The sequence below is a fragment of the Cyprinus carpio genome, chromosome A4, assembly GCF_018340385.1.
Source record: "Cyprinus carpio isolate SPL01 chromosome A4, ASM1834038v1, whole genome shotgun sequence".
NCBI lineage: Eukaryota > Metazoa > Chordata > Actinopteri > Cypriniformes > Cyprinidae > Cyprinus > Cyprinus carpio.
Genome location: NC_056575.1, coordinates 20,801,846 through 20,824,178, shown reverse-complemented (window position 1 = coordinate 20,824,178; position 22,333 = coordinate 20,801,846). Strand labels below are relative to the sequence as shown.

Sequence of the window (22,333 nt, the reverse complement as noted above, 5' to 3'; positions counted from 1 at the left end):
AAATTATCAGGATCTTACTGTTATGGCATTCTGATTTCATGCTTTACACTCTTAATAAAAATGGTTCTAAACAGTATAAGGAAATTTTTCTTCAGCTTATAACTATAGCAGAACCCTTTTTGGTGCTAAATAGAATCCTTTTTATAGGCTTCCACAAAGAACCATACTTTGAAAGTTCTATATATAACCTTAATGGTGTTATAAATTAAATTTTTTAATGATGGTTTATTTTCATTAATTAGCATATTAGTATACTTATATAATTAATATAAGTATTATTCATATTATTTGTATATATTATTTATTACTATTGTTTTTTTACCCCTTTATCTGCCTAGTTTTATATCGGTAACACTTTATAACAACATTCAGTTATAAGTCATTTATAAATTATTAGTTAATTATGAACTAATCATTTACAAAACATGACTATACATTCATAAATGATTAATAAGTGATAAGTTAACATTTTAGTAATGTTTAATTATTTCAGTTATAAGTCACTTATAAGTTATTAGTTAATGATGAATGAATCATTTACAAAACATGACTATACGTTCATAAATGATTAATAAGTGGTATGCTAACAATTTACAAATGTGTTGTAAGTTATCTTAAAATAATTTAAATCTTGAAATAAATCAAACAGATCATTAGTAGATGGTTTATAAGTTATTAGTTGATACATTATCAATTATAAATCAATGAAGTATTTATGTCAAAATAGTTTTGTATCATCTCAATAAAAAATTGTTAATCACGAACAAATAATGAACAAACCATTAATAAATGATCTGTATATGATTTATTGATGAATTTGTAAGCTGGTCTGTGTTCAAAAGCACAAACATGCAGGTATGCTAAAACCCTATTTTTAAGAAGAGTAATTTATTTGTTTTGAAGTGGATAAACATTTATAAATGCCTTAGTCAGGTGATTCCAGTGAGTTGTGTTAAATCCTTTATCTGTTCTGTGTGGAGTGTGTGGGATCTAGTGATAAAGTGAACCTCTCAACCGGGTTTACCTTCCACTGAAGCTCACATCAGGTGCACAGAGTTAAAGGAGTGTGTCAGAGAAGACAGCTGTCTATACCCTCACCAGTCAGCACTTGCCCTGCAGTACACATTACAAAGTGTTCAGCATCTGTTATAGATGATGTGTAAATGCATGAATAAATCATTTACAAAGCTTTCTGCATCCCCTAATCTAAAGTGTGAACTATTCATCACTTGTAAATGTGTTACATATCATTTGCAGATCTTCCTGTTACATGATCCATCTCAAGCTCAAGAAACCACCCAAGCTTGAACTTAATTTTATATATATATATATATATATATATATATATATATATATATATATATATATATATATATATATATAAATTAACACTCTGCAACCATTTAATTAGTACTTAATTGTTTATTTTTTATTTAGTTTCCCATGGGACAGCTGCTCACCATAACATGAAAACGCACCATAAATGTAGTCCATTATCTTGTGCATTTTATTCCAAGTCTTCAGAAGTCGTACGATACCACCATGTGAGAAAAAGATTTGTTTGCCGTAATATAATCATAATACATTAATAACAGTACATAGCTGCCGTCTCATTTGCATATGGCAAATACATGGTAAATTTACAAACTGTAGTTTGTACATACTTTATAAAGATCTGCAAATGATATGTAACACATTTACAAGTGGTGAATAGTTTACACTTTAGATTAGGGGATGCAGAAAGTGTTATAAATGACTTGTTTATTTATTTATTTATTTTATTTGATAGGGACAATGCTCATTGATCAACAAACAAGTTACTTGCTGTAAACAAGCCAGAGTTAGCTAAAAAATACAAAAGTCAATAAAAATACACTATAAATTTCATAAATACAATAGCAATGTAATAAATACAGCAGGAATTTTGAAACAATACCCTCAAACAGACAATATATTGCTCATCTCACCTAGCCCTCAACTTAATTACAGTATAAAGTCAATACAATATAAATAGAAAAAGGAAAGGAAAGAAAAAAATGTTCATGGACTTAAGTATTTGGTCTATGGTTACAATTATAATTGTCCCTAATGTTACTGTTTTTTAAAAGAGGAGAGACTATTACACTCCCTTACCTCATTGGGCAGATTATTCCAAAAAAAATCGTGGCTCTGACAGAAAAGGCTGTGTTTCCAAAACTACTTTTTCTATATTGAACTATGCAGTCCCCTCTGGTGGTTGCTCTGGTTACTCTATTGACCTTGTCTTTCTGTTTTATAAACTGGCACAGTGGTGGGGGAGCAAGCCCATAGAGTACCTTAAAGACAAGACAGGCATCAGCAAAGTGTCTGTAGTTTTCAAAGCTAAACATGTTGTGTTTTTTGATTATATGACAATGATGATAGCTATTACCCTTACGGTCCAATGTCTTTAATGCCTGTTTATAAAGTGACTCCAATGGTTGCAATATTATTTTATTGGCTTGCGACCAGCTAGTATACAAATAATTTGTAACATGTAAGAAAGGTCTACAAATGATATTTAACCTTTTGAGCGGTACGTCCCCACATATGGGATTCTTATTTCCGTGCCCCTGAGAGTATGGTCCCACATATGGGATTTAGAACGTTCAGTGACGTCACATAACTGTCAAATTCAAACTGTGGTTTCACGCGTTGGCTGGTGCTGAGCCAGAGACAGACGTACACTGCTCTTGTCATATTATCACAGCTATGCAGTGTTCTTAACCACATAATGCATATTTTAGGTTTCAGACATTTAAATACACATAAGTACTACGTGCACTGCTCTTGTCATATTATCACAACTATGCACGCACATTTAGAGTTTAAAAAACACACATATGTATTCAAATTTAATTTGCAGACGTGTTTTATTCATATCAGATACACATCGAATAGGTAACTGTAAAGTTCACTCTTTTCATCACCCAGTTCACCTGCCACTTATTACTTGTATTTTTGGGAGAAATTGATGAATTCACATGCTGTAAATCCGACTGACAGGACTCTCTACTCTCTGCAGCACGAACAAACATGGCGGGCGCCGTCTCACATTACAGATCACGATCATCATTTAGAAAGGTTTTTTTAAACGACAAAACACACTCATTTACACATATTTGTGAATCGGAATATCAGATTGTTCATGACATGGGATGCAAGTTTGTGAATATTTTAAATAAAAAAAGGAAAAATGAAATAAAAGCGACCCATCTGTCACACAGTGTTATTGTAGACGCGGTGTGTCACGTGACAACCCTGATGCGTCACCATGGAAACAGTAAGGGAAACGTTCTAAAATAACCGTCGTCTTAAAAAAACTCACTCTGGGGGGACCGCTAGAATATTTTAAACTCACCACTGAAAAGGTTAACATTTACAAGTGATGAATAGTTTACACTTTAGATTAGGGGATGCAGAAAGTGTTATAAATGACTTGTGTACATATACAAATAATTTGTAACAGGTAAGAAAGGTCTACAAATGATATGTAACACATTTACAAGTGATGAATAGTTTTCATTTTAGAATAGGGGATTCAGAAAGCTTTGTAAATGATTTATTCATGCATTTACACATTATCTATAACAGATGCTGAACGCTTTGTAGTGTGTACTGCGGTGTAAGTGCTGACTGGTGAGGGTATAGACAGCTGTCTTCTCTTACAGCCATGAGTCTTTAAATCTGTGCACCTGATGTGAACTTCAGTGGAAGGTAAAACCGGTTGAGAGGTTCACTTTATCACTAGATCCACACACTCCACACAGAACACAAGTCTGTGCTGATGAGTGAAAGGATTTAACACAAGCCACTGGAATCATCTGACTAAGGCATTTATAAATGTTTATCCACTTCAAAACAAATCAAATACTCTTCTTAAAAAGTGTTTTAGCATATCTGCATGTTTGTGCTTTTGAACACAGACCAGCTTACAACTTTAATTTACTTATGGGTTGTTCATCATTTGTTCATGATTAACAATTGTTTATTGAGATAATTATACAAAACAATTTTGACATAAATACTTCAATGATTTATAAGTGGTAAATAATGTATCAACTAATAACTTATAAACCATCTACTAATGATCTGTTTGATTTATTTGATGATTTAAACTTTTTTTAAGATAACTTACAACACATTTGTAAATCATTAGCATACCACTTATTAATCTTTTATGAACATAGTCATGTTTTGTAAATGATTCTGTCATCATTAACTAATAACTTAAGTGACTTATAACTGAATCAATAAAACATTACTAAAATGTTAACTTTTTACTTAATCATTTATGAATGTATAGTCATGTTTTGTAAATGATTAGTTCATCATTAACTAATAATTTATAAATTACTTATAACTGAACGTTATTATAAAGTGTTACCCTTATATCTTATAGCGTCTATTAAGGTTTTCTTGAAAAAAAACAAAAAAAAAAAAACAACAGCATGTTGTAAATTATAGGTACTTTTTTATTTAATTTTATTTTATTTCAAACAGTGATCTAACAACCGTTATTAGCAGAATACATTAATAAATGACAATTGACACTGACCATAAATAAATACTTGAATTAAAAAAAATAGAAACAAAATAGTTTAATGAAGACCAAGTTCCAGTGAAACACCGTATTTTCGCAATCATCTATAATGCCTGTAAGTCCATCATTATGGATATTTTGGTGTGATTGAGTGGCAGTATCTCTCTTGAGATGATGAGGTTGCAGGATGTGACAGCATCTGAAATGCAAAAATGAGTTTTGAGTTACAATATGCCTCCTTCCATTTGTTGATGTAAAAACAATTGTTTATGAAGGCCAAAAGTAGTATGTGAGCACTACACAATGTTATGTTTATGCATAAACCCAAGTAATAAAAACACATAATATGAACCATATATTCAAAATCTTTGTTACTTACCTTGTGGAGATGGAGAAAAAAAGTATCCTTAACTGAAAAGAGCTGGTCGCACTTGCATGTTCTCTTAAACTAAAAAGAGAAAAAGACATGATTGGTAGGAAACCAGTTACAGTTTAAAAATTATAGACATTTTAAGAAATATATCATTTACCTGTTGAGAGTGTGTTGACAGTCTGTGTACCTGGATGGCTAAGCTCCAGAAAATCAGTAATGAGTCATCTTTTATGGCAAGCCGTTTTTACTTTTTTACATTCTCAGGATATGAATTCTTGATATCAACAATTCAGTTTTCACTAGTTAAAATGTTTATTCTTGATATCAGGAATTAGATTTCAACTAGTAAAAATGATAATTCTTGATATCAATAATTTATCCTGGGAATGGCAATAGGCAAGCCGTATTGACTTCTATTCATTCGTAGGATATGAATACTTGATATCAGCTATTCAATTTTTTTCATTAGTTAAAATGTTAATTCTTGATATCAGGAATTGGATTTCTACTAGTAACAATTGGAATTTTTGATATCAACAATTCAATTTCCACTTGTAACAAATGTTAATTCTTGATATCAACAATTCAATTTTCACTAGTTAAAATGCTAATTCTTGATATCAGGAATTAGATTTCTACTAGTAACAATTGCTATTTTTGATATCAGCAATTGTATTTTCACTAGTTAAATGTCACCATAGGCTGCCATACAAATTTAATTGTTGATATCAAGAATTGATTTCTTACTAGTTGAAAACTCATCAGATATACAATTCTTACTAGTAAAAACCTTTGTTTTTGATATCAGTAAGCCACTGGTTAGTAGTACAGACGTCTATTCCTGATATCAATTATTTAATTGCCAGTAGTGACAATGTTCATGTCTGATATCATGAATGTGATTGTTACTAGTAAGAAACCAATTTTAGATATCAGAAATTATATTGATATCAGAAATGCATTTTCAGATATCACAAATAACAAATGTAACATGTTGAAATACATTTACTGATATCAAGAATTAACATTTCAACTAGTAACAACTGAATTTTTGATATCAAGAATTCACATTTTTACTAGTAACAAAGTAATTATTGATATCAACAAAGGCAGATGATATCTGAAATTGCCCTTGCAACTAGTGAAAATAGAATTACTGATATCTTAACATTTTAACTAGTAAAAATAATTTTACAGATATGTAAAAATGGCATTTTTACAGGTAAGAATAGCTATGGTAATGAGATCATGAATATGAATGAGATCTGGTTTTCCCACAATCCTCGTTTTAGCGTTAGCATTGGCCAAAGATGGCGGAAGAACATCCATGTGCAGAAACGGATCCTCCTTTATTTATTTGTTTTGTCAGTGAAACTTTACAATTATATTATGGCTGGATTCTTTTTTTTTTTTGTTAATTCTTTTTTTTGTTAATTGGAAAAAAAAAATATTCTGTTTCTTTTTATTGGCCACCAAGTCCTTCGGATAATTAAAGGAAAAATTAAATCAGTTATATAAGGCATTTTAACATAAAAAATGACTTCATTTAGTTTTTCATGTGTTTATTATTGGTTTTATTACACTTTCTTCTAATACATAAAATAAAAAATACAACCAAAAGGAAAAATATAACAGATTGTTTTTTTACTTTTTGTTGTATTTTTTTTTTTGTTGATTTATTAGAAGAAAGTGTAATAAAACCAATAATAAACACATGAAAAACTAAATGAAGTTCATGTGTCAAGTTGACAATTTTAATACTTTTGAATGAAAAGAATGCAATATTATTTTATATAAAGCAACTTTGCAACTACATGCCAGCTAACTCTCATTTAGAGTATTAGCAGACTTAGGTTATGGTTAGGGTTGGTAGAATAAGTTGACGTGTTTGCAAATTTGCTTATAGTCAGTTGAATGTCTGTTGGGGAACTACCAAAATAAAGTGTTAGCAGATATTTATCAAACATACTACTAATACTCCTGGCTGCTAGTTGCAAAGTTACTTATCAACAGTTGTCTAAAGGGTACCATCAAAATAACCATACTGATATTACAATAAAAATAGTTCAAAGCAAATGTTGTCACATTTCTGTTACTAATTGTGTGTGTTAATTTCAGAGTTGCAGGTGATTTGCTGATGGGCGTGGTTTGGACATGAATTGGATTATGGCACTTTATAAGGGCCTGAGCCAAACAGACATGTCGCGCGTTATTGTGTGTTGGTTCCTCTTGAGACTTCCGACGAACTGCTGGGATGTGAGGGTGAAGGAGGATCAAAGTGGCCATGGGTTTCACGTCCTGACCATCTATCCTCAGTATTTTTTGTTGTTTGGATTGTCACTGGTACTTACCTTCATTTGCTGACATACGGACGTACATTTATACTCATTTTACAACGCATTTTACACTTTTTTTAGTTAAATAAATATTGTCAAGCTGCAGTTGTGTGTGGTGTCTCCCTTATTTTGTTGCAGTTTGGTTATAATTGGTTAAGTTTGTGTTGTTTGTTGTGTTTTAATTTTTTATTTTATGTCTGTTTGAGAAAAAAAAAATATTAGAATCACTGCTTTGAGAGTCTTAAAAACATACAAACAAAACCAAATTAAACCCTGCGGCTCGTGATGACACACTGATGTGCAAAGACGCAAAACGATCAATCTGTGCAAGAAACTGAACAGTATTTATGTTTTTTTCCTCTGATTTGCACCGCAATGTTTGAACTGTCCTGAGCACGTCCTGAGCATGTTCTCAACAGCTGGCGCCTGACGTATTTTTTTCTTCTTCTTGCTTTATGGTGGATCTCAGACTTGTAAGTGCATTACTGCCACCTATCTCTCAAATGGACCATTGACACTCTATCTACAAACTCAATTATGAGTGTCAACTCCACTTGAGAGATAGATAGATAAACATCAAATTTTCATTTTTGGGTGAACTATCCCTTTAAAATAAAGCAGCAAATTAGGAATTTTTTTTAGGGTAAAGTCGTAGTTAATAGTGAATAAGTGTTCCCTATACTAAAGTGTTACTCTTAAAGCAGACAAAAACACTTATAAATAATAAGACCACATTATAAAGCCTTTTGAATGTATTCATGAAGACTTTGCATTTGTCATTTTACAGTAAAAAACAGTAATAAGATGTACTTAATTATTGTGCAGATCTTAAACAATGATCTTAAACAAAGGCAAGGTATGAGACTTATAATACAATATAACTATGGGAAATATAATTCATTGTAACTTAAATGGATGCAACATGTTCATTGTGTGTTATAAACCATCATACTCTTAAAAGCTATAACCACAAATAAGTAAGCATTATAATACATTAAAAATGTTCTTATGATTATTTATGAGATGACACAACATATTATAATTTATTTTATAATGCATTATAAATACGGGCTTCAAAGAAAGTGTTACTGCTTTTTTCTTTTTTGCAACACTTTTTCTTTGTAAGAGCCACAACAATCAAACAAAGCTAATAGTTTGCAAATAATTTGCAATTTATTACTGTATACTTATTATAAAGTGTTACCAATGTATCCATTCAAAAGTTATATGTAACTTAAATAAGCACAAATGTCAGGGCATGTCACAGTATCTCCAAAGCCCGAAAAATGCCTAATGGTCAAATCCTGTATATAACTTATCTGTGCATTTGTGCTCAACACTGCAGCAAATAGTTCATGAATCAAACTGATCCAGTTCAACTCAATGACTCAATGATACAGTCACAGCGGTTGTCCAGTTATCAACACACTGGATCTGTCCTACTGAAATGAGGCAAGAACCGAGAGTAATATGATACTCGGGAGCAAAGGATTTTACTGATGAAGTGAAAATAAATCAATTTTGTAATTGTAATCAAAAAATTGTAATCAAAGGGAACATTTTTTAAGACAGTCCACAAAAAACATAATGCCTACATTTCTTAATGACTTTGAACATTATTTCATTCTCTTAACTGGAAGAGTGATTCATAATTTCAAATGTTTTCCAGGATGGTTGGGAAGCCTGACTGTTTTGATCAGGTTTTTTTTTTTTTTTTTTGAGTAGGCGTTGCCTGTCTTGTTTTATTGGAGAAAATGCCACTGACAGAATCATACTACAATGTAGGCAGTAGAAAATATCTGCTAGCTATAGTTAAGAAAGACCATTTCTTCCACATATTTGAACATAGTGATTCAGTGAATGTGAATGTCAAACCTCAGTATGTTCAGTTGACAATGTGAACTCTTCAGTCCATCAGAGAGCAGCCTCACTCCTGAATCCTGCAGGTGATTGTTACTCAGGTCCAGCTCTGTCAGATGACAGTTTGGAGATTGTAGAGCAGAAGACACAGTTTCACAGCATGTTTCATCAAGACGACAGCTGTCAAAACTGCCAAAACAGAATGTTTAACAAGATTATTTTCTAATGTTCAGTGATTCTGCAATAATTTATTGTGGCCTTAATAATTGGGACAGGACATTATTTTACATAATATTTTAACATTTAATTGTTTAGTGATATAGAACAAAACATTTAATTAAACAGCAGTCAGTGAAATTACTCACAGGGCTTTTCTGCAGCATCTCACAGCTGGAATGAGTCTCTTGTAGTCTGCTTGTTTTGACGTGAACCTCTTTGGGTTGAACTCATCCAGCTCCTTCTCAGACATCAGCAGTATGTAGGTCAACACTGTGCACATTGAAGATGAGAGGTCTCTTCCAGGATGTTCATCTGAACTGAGGTAACTCTGGATTTCCTCATATAATGAATTATTTTTCAGCTCAAGTAAGCAGTAAAATAGGTTGACTGAAGTTTCATCTGAGATGTCCTGTTTTTGTAAATTTTTAATGTATTCAGTTGTTTGTGTGATGCTCTCTGTGGTATCTTTAGTGTGTGTGATCAGACCTTTGAGCAGGTTCTGACTCGATTCCAGTGAAATGCCCATCAGAAACCGCAGGAACAGGTCCAGATGTCCTCTCTTACTCTGCATTGCTTTGTCAGTGGCCCTCTTTGTTAAGTCATGAAATTTGAGATTTCTAAAGAAGAACTGAAGCTTTTGCATGGCTGTAGTTTGTGAATCTTCAAAGAAAAACCAAAGCTCTCGCATGTTCTTATTTAGGTAACAGAGGAACACATGCACTGCAGCGAGGAACTCTTGAACACTCAGATGCACAAAGCAGAAGACTGTTGTCTTATAAAGTCCATCTTCCTTCTTAAAGATCTCAGCGATCATTCCTGTGAACTCAGTGTCTTTACTCACATTAATACCACATTCTTTCAGATCTTTCTCATAGAATACAATGTTTTCCTTCTTCAGCTGTTCAAATGCTAGCTTAGCTAACTTCAAAATCATCTTTCTATTTAATTTTAAGTGCTCTTTACATTCATTTTCTTCTTGTTCGTCATACTTCTGACTCTTCATGTTCATCTGTATCCGCAGGAAGTGAATGTATATTTCAGTGAGTGTTGTGCTGATGTTCTCTGTATTGTTCATGATGAGAGTATCCTGAAGTACTGTGGCTGTGATCCAGCAGAACACAGGAATGTGACACATGATGTAGAGACTACGAGACGTCTTAATGTGTGACATGATTCTGGAGGCTTGAATCTCATCTGTGATTCTCTTTCTGAAGTACTGCTCCTTCTGTTGGTCAGTGAATCCTCGCACCTCTGTGAACAAACCCACATACCGAGGAGGGATCTGATTGGCTGCTGCTGGTCGTGATGTCACCCAGACAAAAGCTGATTGAAGGGGCTTCCCTTTTACCAGACTTGTAAACAGCACATCTACAGATGCTCTTTCCTCAACAGTGTCCAGTGTTTCGCTTTTAAAGTTCAATGGCAGGTGACTCTCATCAAGTCCATCAAATATAAATGCTAGCTTACATTCCTTATATAACTTAGATTTCTCCAGGTCCTTCAGTTCAGGATAAAATTTCAGCAGAAACTCATGGAGACTGATCTCTTTATCTTTAATCACGTTGATGTCTCTGAATGGAAGCAGGAACACACACTCTATATCCTGATTGGTGTTTCCTTCTGCCCAGTCCAGGATGAACTTATGCACAGAGACAGTTTTTCCGATGCCAGCAACTCCCTTGGTCAGCACAATCTTCTCCTCATTGTTTTTTCTCAGTTCAGTAAATATATCATTGCATTTGATTGGTTTGACATGTGTTTTTTTGTTCCTGAAAACATCATCAATCTTCAGAATCTCATGTTCATGATTGACATCTTTCATATCTCCCTCTGTGATAAACAGTTCTGTGTAAACAGTCTTGAGATCTGTGTCACTTTCTTTGTTGCCCTCAAAAATAAATTTTGCTTTCTTTTTCATGTTGTTTTTGTGAGTTTTCAAGAAGTTTTGCAGTTCTATAATGAAAAACAAATCAATCAGACTGACAAAAGCATTAAATAAATTGGATAAATATTTTTCATATCAGCATGATCATTATTATTAATAACTGATGCAGACAGATTAAATTCATACTGCTAAAAACAGCACAGACCATCCTAACAGCTTGGTTTCACTTTTGGAATTTCTGAAAGTTTTTTTTTTGATGTACTGATTGAGATCATCTTTAGGCCATGCTGACCAATGTTACTAAAAGTTGAATGATTTCCACATCATCTTAGCACATCAAACAGGATGTTTTGACCTGCTTAAATGAACCTTTGCATGTGTGATTGTAATCATGGATTGATAACATTGAATCAATTTGGTGACAGTGCCACTTACTGGTTAACTTTAATAAACAATTGTATCACAATATAAGATGTTTAATTAATTTTTAGACCTTTGTGAACTGGGTTTCACTGGGGACATGTGGTAACACTTTATATTAAGGACCAGTTCTCACTATTAACTACCGTAATTCCTCAAATAAAAACCGGTAGTTAAATAAATGCCGGGCCTCTGATAGTGGCCGGGGGCGTGGTCAACACGGACAAATACACGCCCAATGATGGAGCGGTTCTTGTTCTCGAGTCAAGAACCGGTTGCATTGGTTTTCAGATCATCAGTAGTTTTAGAGTAGAGATGTTGTTGGATTGGTTTTTGGGTAATGAGTATTTGTTGATATTATTTTAGTGCGGATGAGTTGTTGATAGTGAGGAAGACTGACACACAGTGCGTCAGAACCAAACTGGTTCTTTTGGTGATTGATTCTGAACTGATTCTGTGCTAATGTTATGATCTCTGTCCTGGAACGCTATCGCTTTTCATTTAAAACGGTTTATTTAAAACAATTACTTATCAAACAGATCGAATTAGAAATAAAGGCCTGCCTCTAATAAAAGCCTGTTTCAAATAAAAGCCTGTTACCTTCTGCAGTTCAGGTAAATAAAGGCCCCGGTTTTTATTTGAGGAATTACGGTAGTTGCTTATTAACATGCATATTACTAGCATATTGGCTGTTTATTAGTACTCATAAATCAAATGTTAATACCTTATTCTGCATGACCATATTTTAGATCCCTTAATCCTACACCTTACCTATTAATAAACAGCAAATTAGGAGTTTGTTCAGGGAAAACATTTAGTTAATAATGAATGTGTGATCCCTTTTCAAAAGATACTGGACGCACTATTCTATTCACTATATATTTGTATAAGATCTGCCGTTGGTGTGACTGGCCCTGTAATGCTTGCAGTTATATTTTCTCTAGTTTTTATTTACAGACAGTGATTGATATTTACTCCAGATATGTTTTGAATTACCTCCAACAGGGACATATGTCTTCATATTGCCTTCAGCCTGAGCTGTGAGAGAGAGAAAAAGAGAATTACTCACTGGGAAACATTTATCACACATTAATCACATCAGCAAAGCAAAGAGGAAAAGAGGTTTAAGTCAAACCATCACACTGGTAATCTACTCACATTATAGTCATGGTGAATGATGTTACCTTGCTTGTGTTCATTCTCCAGCTGATCAGCCAGATCATTCTGCTTCATCTTTCTCAGGATGTCCACCATGATCTTCACAGCTCCTTCTGGTCCAAAACATGCCACCAAATTTCCCACTGTGTCGAATATATCTGCCTTTTCCATTTCAGACTTTGATATACACTTATGATATGCATTCATTAAGTGCCAATGAAACTCCTTCAGTTCAGCTTCTACCAGCTCCTTCAGTGAGTCCACGAGCAGCTCTTTAACAGACGTCATCGTCCTTCACTGACTCACAGCTGCAGGACAAGAAGAAAAAGATCTGAATTACTTTCACTCTTACCATGTGGACCGAAGTGCTCAAATGTTATTTGGATTATGAAGCTGTGAAAGTAAATTCTGATATGAATCATCAGAAAGTTGTTTAAACCTGATACAATTCCAGTGTACCACCCGCGGGACACGCAGTGCTTTGATGGTTAACTTTGTGAAACACCAAAAAAAAAAAAGAAAAAAAAAAGTGAAACGTGTTATATATCTTTGGAAAGCTGAGATTCTTGCGATTCGAATGATACAAAAATGATAATGAATGATATTTTAAAAAACAATTAACACAGCAGGTACAATCAGTGTCTTTGTCAGACCAGCAACAACCGAAAAAACAATAACAAAACTGAGGAAACTCACCTATAATGCCCTTTGTTGCTCCAAAAATCCATTACATTCAAAAAAAAAAAACGGTTTAGTTACACTGGAAATGGTCCAGACTATCCAATTCAGTGAAATATTTAGTCCATAGCACATGTATATGTTGATAAACATCCACAGCCTGAAGTAGTATCATTTCAGATTAGCCGATAGTGCAATCAATACATCTGCGCTTTCTCACGTGTAACTTGTGTTTGCCAGCACAGATCATAAAAACAATGGTCTTAAAATGGCCGCTGAACTCTGCCCTTTTGATAGACACCTCTCTTGAGCCAATAGCTGCTTCTATGAGGTGTTTATGGCCAGTTATAGCCAATAAGCTTCACCTTCAATGGACTGGGCAGCTTCTCTTTGATGGACAATAGATCGAGCCTATTGCATCAGAGTTTGGAATGACTGTCGTTTCTGATAGCCAATGAAATTCTGAGAAGATTAATATGCAATTTTAGCGGGGGGGATCAACCTATCAACACATAGCTCCGTGTGCAATTTATGACAGTAACTCGTGCGTCATGTGCCCAGGGGCGTGGACCAAGGACACTGATATAGTGGACAGTTCACAGAGAGTTTTTGAGCTTGGAGAGAGTTTGGCGAAGAGAATGATGAAAACAAAGCTTTCACTTGATGAAGTTGTGGAGCAATGCACTCGGCGTGACAGTGATGAGTCGGAAGAAGAAATTAGAGACGAAGAGAACGACGTTTCATCCGTTGACTCCATACCGGAGGATCTGTTTTTGGACGGGGAGGATGTCACTCTCGACAAGTAAGTGTTTCAATATATTTTATAACATTTACTGTATTTACTGAGGTAATAAAGTAATTCGCGAAACTACCGCCAGGTGGCGCAAAGGCACAGGTTGCAAACTGACTGTAATTGTACAATTTTGGTTTGTAAACAGATGAAATGATGAAGTAAAACAACAATAGCAATTATAATATAACATTGTAACATTCTTAAAAACCATTAGAAAATTTACAGTGAGTTAATTTCAAAATGCGGTATAGTCTTAGGCTACAGTCTACGCATCAAAAATTAAACAAAAGACCTTTACACAAAGGCTCTTTCTGCATGCTATTGTTACTAAACAGTTGTTATATATGTGTGTGTATATATATATATATATATATATATATATATATATATATATATATATATATATGTATATATATATACAGATTAAAAGGTAAATATTTCCATTTTAGTTCGTTCTTGGCTAAAAAAAAAAAAATTCCTTCAGGTTCCATATGCAGAGCGAAATGAGAACGGTCCAACATTTAGAAATAATTTTTATTAACTCTTCTATTATTCTTGATTTTTCAAACTGCTAACACTTTGCAGTGTCACATTATGCCTTTACTGTGTGACCAAAAATGGTATTGTATTATCTGTTTCAGCTGTTTGATCGCGCTGGTGCCTCATTATTAAATATTCATTGGAAACAGCAGCCGTTCACTGTGCCATTCGGCGTGGGCAGTGGTCCACTTTGGCATATTTTTTGCTCATTATGATTTTTTTCCGTCGATACTGAAACACGCGTGAGCTACAAAGCCTATTTTACCTAATGTATAATAGTTTCGCTTCAAAATGGGCAACATCACGAATATGGAAATGTTTGGATTTGTCCCGAATGAAAGAGGTAAGCCCAACCTCGATTTAAATTTTTATTATTATTATTTGTTTTTGTTTGTTTGTTTATAGCTGAGCCTATATTATTATACACTTCAATTGTATTTATCCATTAGAATTATATATTTTTAATTCTTGTTCTGTTCTGATAGTTAAATTTAAAGGATTTGTTTTAAAGTTAGGGGAACTAAAAAATATCCTGTTGGTACATTATAACATTATTAGGCCTGCCATTATTATTTCTGAATGTAATAAAATGCGACTTATGCAGTAGGTAGACAACCAAAATGGGTAATACCGCCGCACGTACCACCGTTAACTGCAAGTCAGTCGCGTGTTAAAATCATTCGCTATACTACCGCCAGGTGGCGCAAAGGGATGGATTGTGAATATAATTGTAAAATGAAAGGAAGACGTTAAACAACAATGACATTATAATATACATTATAACATCCTTAAAAGCCATTAAAAAAATAGGATAGTCTTAGGCTACAGTTGTCAGACACAGACGAGGACACAGAGGATTCAGTGCAATAGTGTTTAATGATATTCAGAGGTTTCAGACACAGGTGAATCTTGACACGTAGACAACACAGTGATAATACAACTTTCCTTTAGGGTGATGGTGATACAGATGGTGACTCCGACGAAGACAATGGGAACAGGTAGGCAGAGGAGGATGAAGAGGGTTCAACAGGTCAGGTAAGTTCGACGAAGGGCGTTCAGGTAAGTTGGGAGATCGGTGCAAGACCAGACAATGGGTGATGGTGACGGAGGGCTTTATATGTGGCACTTGTGATGATGCACAGGTGTTCAGAATGCTGGTGATTGGGAACGAGTGGGCGTGGCGTAAGTGTCCGATTCAGGGAGTGTAGATGGTGTGGCTGTGACAGTACCCCCCTCCCCCACGGGCGGCTCCTGACGGCTGGGATGTTGAGCGACGACGGGGTCTACCACGGCCACGGGGAGCGGGGCGGTCTGGATGGTCTCGGTGAAAGTCAGTGAGAAGGCTGGGGTCCAGGATGTCGTTACGATTGACCCAGCAACGCTCCTCCGGGCCGTAGTTCTCCCAGTCTACAAGGTACTCAAGTTGAGGACCCCGTCGTCGGGAGTCGAGGATAGCTCTCACCCGGAAGATGCTGTTGTCTTCTTCGATGGCGGGAGGAGGAGGTACGGCATCATCACCAGGTTCTGTGGATGGAGGAGACAAAGGTTCAGTGAAATGGTTTGAGGAGTGAAACATGGAATGAAGGTGAGATACGGTACTGTGCTGGTAGCTGGAGTCTATAGGTCACTTCGTTCAGTTGCCGTTTGATCTTGAATGGTCCGATGTATCGAGGACTCAGCTTACGGCAGGGCAGCCGGAGGCGGATGTCCCTCGTCGAGAGCCAGACCAGCTGTCCAGGTTGGTATTGTGGCGTAGGTCGTCGACGAGCGTCCTCTTGCTCCTTATGCCTCCGAACTGCCCGCTGGAGATGCACGTGAGCCGAGTCCCAGACCCTCTCGCTCTGTCGGAACCAGTGATCTACCGCTGGGACCTCCGAGGGCTCACCCGACCATGGGAAGAGTGGAGGCTGGTATCCGAGGACACATTGGAAGGGGGTGAGCCCGGTGGTAGATTGCTGGAGGGAGTTCTGTGCATATTCTTCCCAGGGTAGGTACTGGCTCCAACAGTCCTGATTCCGGTGGCAGTAGACCCTCAGGAACCTCCCGATCTCTTGGATCTTTCGCTCAGTCTGGCCGTTGGTCTGTGGATGGTATCCTGAAGAGAGGCTGACGGATACTCCTAGGAGGCGGAAGAAAGCTGACCAGACTCTGGAGATGAATTGGGGACCCCTGTCGGAGATGATGTCTTCTGGAATGCCAAAGTGACGGAACACATTGTGGAATAGTGCCTCTGCCGCTTCAAATGCTGTGGGAAGTCCTTTGAGAGGTATGAGTTTGCATGATTTCGAAAACCTGTCGACTACTACCAGCACACAAGTATTGCCTTGAGAAAGGGGGAGGTCAGTCATGAAATCTACACCTATATGGGTCCATGGACGTTCAGGGTTGGGCAGAGGCACCAGTTTACCTTCCGGGAGTCTCCTAGGGGTGTTCGCTATGGCGCAGACTGAGCATCCTTTGAGGTAACGGGAGGTATCCTGACTCATCGAGGGCCACCAGTAACGTTGTTGCAGGAGCGAGAGGGTCCGCCTCCTGCCTGGATGTCCAGATCCCGGAGAGGTATGAGCTAAGTCCAGAAGGGTAATCCAATGTTGAGGAGGGACGAAGAGTTTCCCTTCTGGACCTCCCGGCGGAGCAGGGTGTTGAAGGTTTTCTTGTTCAATCAGACGATTAAGGTCCCATTGAATGGGACTTACAATCATGGCTGGAGGGAGGATTGGTTCAGGAGATTCTGGTTCTGGGTCTGCCTGATGAAGGCGGGATAGAGCATCAGCTCTATTGTTCTGGGAGCCAGGGCGATACGTGACTTTAAAGTCGAATCTCGTGAAGAATAAGGCCCATCTAGCTTGGCGATGATTCAGTCTCTTAGCTTCACGGAGGTATTCCAGGTTCCGGTGGTCAGTGATCACCTCGAAAGGGACCTTGGCTCCCTCCAGCCAATGACGCCACTCTTCCAGAGCCAGCTTGATAGCCAGTAGTTCACGGTTTCCTATGTCGTAATTCTGCTCCGCCGGGGATAGCTTCTTCGAGAAGAAGGCACATGGATGGAGTCGTGGAGGATCCCCCTGCCGCTGGGAGAGTACCGCTCCGACCCCGGTCGATGAGGCATCCACTTCCACTATGAACTGTCGGTTGGGATCAGGATGAGCTAGGATCGGAGCGGTCTTGAAGGCTTGTTTGAGATGGTGGAAAGCTTCAGTGGCCATGGGGTTCCAGGACAGAGACTTGGGCCGGTTCCGGAGGAGTGAGGTTAGAGGTGAGCTGAGTAAACTGTAGTTCTTGATGAATCTCCTATAAAAGTTGGCAAAGCCCAGGAAGCGTTGGAGTACTTTTATGGAGCCAGGTTGGGGCCAGTGTGTGATGGCTTCCACCTTCCCCTGGTCCATCTTCACGCCACGTGGGCCGATGATGTATCCCAGGAACTGGACTGAGGGCGTGTGGAACTCACATTTTTTTCTAACTTGAGGTACAGATGGTGTTCCCGGAGTTTTCGGAGTACAAGTATGACATGTTGGATGTGTTCTTTCTGGGATGTGGAGTAAATGAGGATATCATCGATGTAGACAATTACGAACTGGTTAAGGTATTCTCTGAAGATTTCGTTCATGTAGTTCTGAAAGACGGAAGGACTGTTGGATAACCCATACGGCATGACCCTGTATTCATAGTGCCCGGAAGGAGTGATGAAAGCTGTCTTCCACTCGTCCCCCTTCCGGATGCGGATTAAATTGTAGGCGCTCCTCAAGTCCAGTTTTGTGAAGATCTTTGCTCCGCATAGTTGTTCTAAGGCAGCTGGGACCAGGGGAAGAGGATAGCTGAATTTGACGGTTTGAGAATTGAGATGGCGATAATCTATACACGGCCTTAAGCCTCCGTCCTTCTTGGCCACGAAGAAAAAGCTGGAAGCGGCAGGGGAAGTAGATGGTCGGATGAATCCTTGAGCGAGAGCTTCCTGTACCTACTCCTCCATGGCCTTCTGCTCCGGGATGGACAGAGGATAGACTCGTCCCTTGGGAAGGGTTGCTCCAGGCAGGAGGTCGATAGCGCAGTCCCATGGCCGATGAGGTGGAAGTTTCGTTGCCAACCGCTTGCTGAACACATCCTGGAACGCCCGATATTCTGGAGGGATGGTATGTTCCACCTGAGTTTCGGGGCTTTCCGCTGATGTGGACTGGACCGGTAAGGATGACTTCTTGATGGATGGAATGACCTTGGGAACTTTAACTGGTGGAGTGATGCAGTTAGAATGGCATGATTTTCCCCATTTCAGGATCTCACCTGTGGGCCAATGGATGTGTGGTTGATGTTGGTTAAGCCATGGGCGTCCCAGGATTATATCTGCGGTGGATTCCTCCAGCACCATGAACGTGATGTCTTCCTCATGCAGGGAACCCACGCGGAGGATGACTGTGGGGGAGAAATAGCGGACATGACCTCGGCCCAGCGGCTTTCCTTGTATGGTTGTTATTCTGAGTTCGACGGGGCTTCGATGACGCTTGACACTTAGACGATTTAAGGTTTGCTGGTTGATGAAGTTCCCCGCTGAACCGGAGTCGATGAGGGCTTGTACTGAAATAGAAGAGTGGAGATGTCTTAGAGTAACCCAGGTTTGAGTCAATTGAGCAGTTTGAGGTGGCTAGATGGATGGTACTCACCGCTGGGCGTGGAGGTCGTACGGGACATGATGGTAATAGGTGTCCCTCTCCCCCACAGTAGAGGCACAGCCCGGTGTTAATCCTCCGCTGACGTTCTGATGTAGATAGGTGGTGTGAATCTACTTGCATGGGTTCAGGTGCTGGAGGAGCGACAGATGGTAGAGCGGGCGGAGGACGTACAGCGGGAGTGAGTTGTTGACATGCAGTGAGTCTCTGGGCGACTCTGATGGTTTTCTGGATTAGACACTCCAGTCCCAGTGAATCTTCATATACAACAATCAAACTTTGTATTTTTTCACATAGACCGTGGCGATATGCTGTAATTAAGGCCGTTTCATTCCAACCGCTGATGTAAGCGAGGGTACGGAATCGAACAGCATAATCGCTCACGGACTCATTTCTCTGTTGGCGAATTGTAAACAGTTGATCATGGACAGATAATTCAGACGCTTGCTGACCAAAGACGGATTTTAACTGGGAACAGAAATCAGTAACAGATCCAGTAGCAGAGGAATTCGATTCCCAGAGAGATTGAGCCCATTGGAGAGCTTTACCTGTGAGCAGATTGATGATAAAAGCAATTCGGCTGCGTTCGGTGGTGAATAAGTGAGCGTTGGACTCCAGGTAGAGTGAACACTGTAGCAGAAACCCGCTGCAATCCTCCGCCGCGCCGCTGTATGTCGCTGGTTTGGCCATGGGACTCGCAGGGGCAACTGAAGAAGTGACCGGAAGTTGTAGCGGTGTTTGATGGCGGTGAGCAGTTGACAGCAGGTGAGGGAAGTTGCATGAGTGAGGACCGTACAGCGTGAACCAGTTCAGTGAAGGGATCCGCGGTGCGGTCCTCGCCTGTATCTGAAGAGCTCTGCATGAGGTCTGGTCTTCTGTCAGACACAGACGAGGACACAGAGGATTCAGTGCAATAGTGTTTAATGATATTCAGAGGTTTCAGACACAGGTGAATCTTGACACGTAGACAACACAGTGATAATACAACTTTCCTTTAGGGTGATGGTGATACAGATGGTGACTCCGACGAAGACAATGGGAACAGGTAGGCAGAGGAGGATGAAGAGGGTTCAACAGGTCAGGTAAGTTCGATGAAGGGCGTTCAGGTAAGTTGGGAGATTGGTGCAAGACCAGACAATGGGTGATGGTGACGGAGGGTTTTATATGTGGCACTGGTGATGATGCACAGGTGTTCAGAATGCTGGTGATTGGGAACGAGTGGGTGTGGCGTAAGTGTCCGATTCAGGGAGTGTAGATGGTGTGGCTGTGACAACAGTCTACTCATCAAAAATTTAAAGAAAGACCTTTACACAAGGGCTCTTATGCATGCTATTGTTATTAAACAGTCATTACATACATAGCCTACATACACACACACACACACATATATATATATATATATATATATATATACATATATATATATATACACGGATTAAAAGCTAAATGTTTTAATTTCGGTTCATTCTTGGTTAAATATATATATATATATATATATATATATATATATATATATATACATATATATATATAATCTTCAGGTTCCATTTGCAGAGCGAAATGAGAACGGTCCAGCATTTACAAATAATTCTTATTCACTCTGTTATTATTCTTGACTTTTCAAATTGCTAACACTTTGCTTTTTTTAATTATGCCTTTACTGTGTGACCAAAAATTGTGAATTGTGTCTTTGATCGCGGTGGTGCCTCATGCGCACATATTCATTGGAAACAGCAGTCGTTCACCAAGCCATGCGGCGACAGTAGCGGTCCACTTTGGCATATTTTTGCTCATTATGATTTTTTTGACCCGTCGATACTGAAACACGTGTGAAATCCAAAGCCTGTTTTACCTAATGAATAAGAGTTTAGCTTCATGGGCAACATGTTTGGATTTGTCCAGAATGAGAGAGATAAGCCCAACGTTACCTTATGTATCGCTTTTACTTACGCTTTTAAAAATTATTATTTTTTTTTTTTTTTGTTTGTTTATCAGCCTATATTATATACTGCAATTATATTTATCCTTTACAATTATATATTTGTAATTCTTGTTCTGTTCTGATAAATTTGTTGAATTTAAAGGATTTGTTGTAAAGTGAAGGGAACTAAAAATATCCTGTTGTTACATTAGCCTATAGCATTATAAGGCCTGCCGTTATTATTTCTGAATGTAATAAAATGCAACTCTAACAAACGTAATTTATTTTTTAGCGTGTTTTCGTGTATGTTTTTATCCAGCTTTATTTTTACATTGCATCTAAAAATGACTTTGTGCATCACATTCACTCCGCGCGCTCAATCCGCCTCTCGTGTTGTTCAGCTGTGGACGATTTCAAAATGTTTGATATAAAGGTTGCTGTCACATTTTATACAGGAAATGTTCATTTTAAAAAAAAAAAAGAAAAAGAAAAAAAAAATCAAAATATATTGTTAGTTTTTATGCTTACATGCAATCAAGGTCTTCAGATACAATATAAGACACAAGTTCATTTAGGCTATTTAACATGCACTGTGACATTTTACCATTTCAACTTATAAACTCTTTGAGATTTTAAAGTCAGTTTAGTATTGAGATTCGAGTTAAATCTAGTATTAAAAAAAAAAAAAACCTGAAGGTTTATGAAAGTTCAGTCAATAAATCATTTTTCATTTTTAATGGCACTTAAAGTTTTGAACTAAAACATTATTTCAACCACATAGCCTGTGAATGAATAAAAATGCATACTTTTCAATGAAAGAACACTTTCATTGTGTAGGCTGCTTCTGGTGTTTGGATTGATACTTCAATAAAATGAGGTCCAAGTTTAAGAATAGCCAACACTAGGTTTTTTTAGGAATTTTTCTAAG

At 37.6% G+C, this 22,333-nt stretch overlaps 1 protein-coding gene across 1 annotated transcript in view; it reads right to left on the bottom strand.

Moving 5' to 3' along the window:
- Window positions 1-14,392, bottom strand: part of LOC109096274 (NACHT, LRR and PYD domains-containing protein 12-like) — a 31,293-nt gene extending 16,901 nt beyond the window's left edge. Inside the window, exons 1-5 of the mRNA XM_042743680.1 lie at window positions 13,252-14,392; window positions 12,839-13,120; window positions 12,651-12,692; window positions 9,496-11,302; window positions 9,146-9,319 (exon numbers count right to left, since the gene is read on the bottom strand). Of these exons, the coding sequence (XP_042599614.1) occupies window positions 9,146-9,319; window positions 9,496-11,302; window positions 12,651-12,692; window positions 12,839-13,100 (2,285 nt within the window). The 5' untranslated portion in view covers window positions 13,101-13,120; window positions 13,252-14,392. The remainder of the gene's footprint in view (window positions 1-9,145; window positions 9,320-9,495; window positions 11,303-12,650; window positions 12,693-12,838; window positions 13,121-13,251) is intronic.
- Window positions 14,393-22,333: the final 7,941 nt, after the last annotated feature.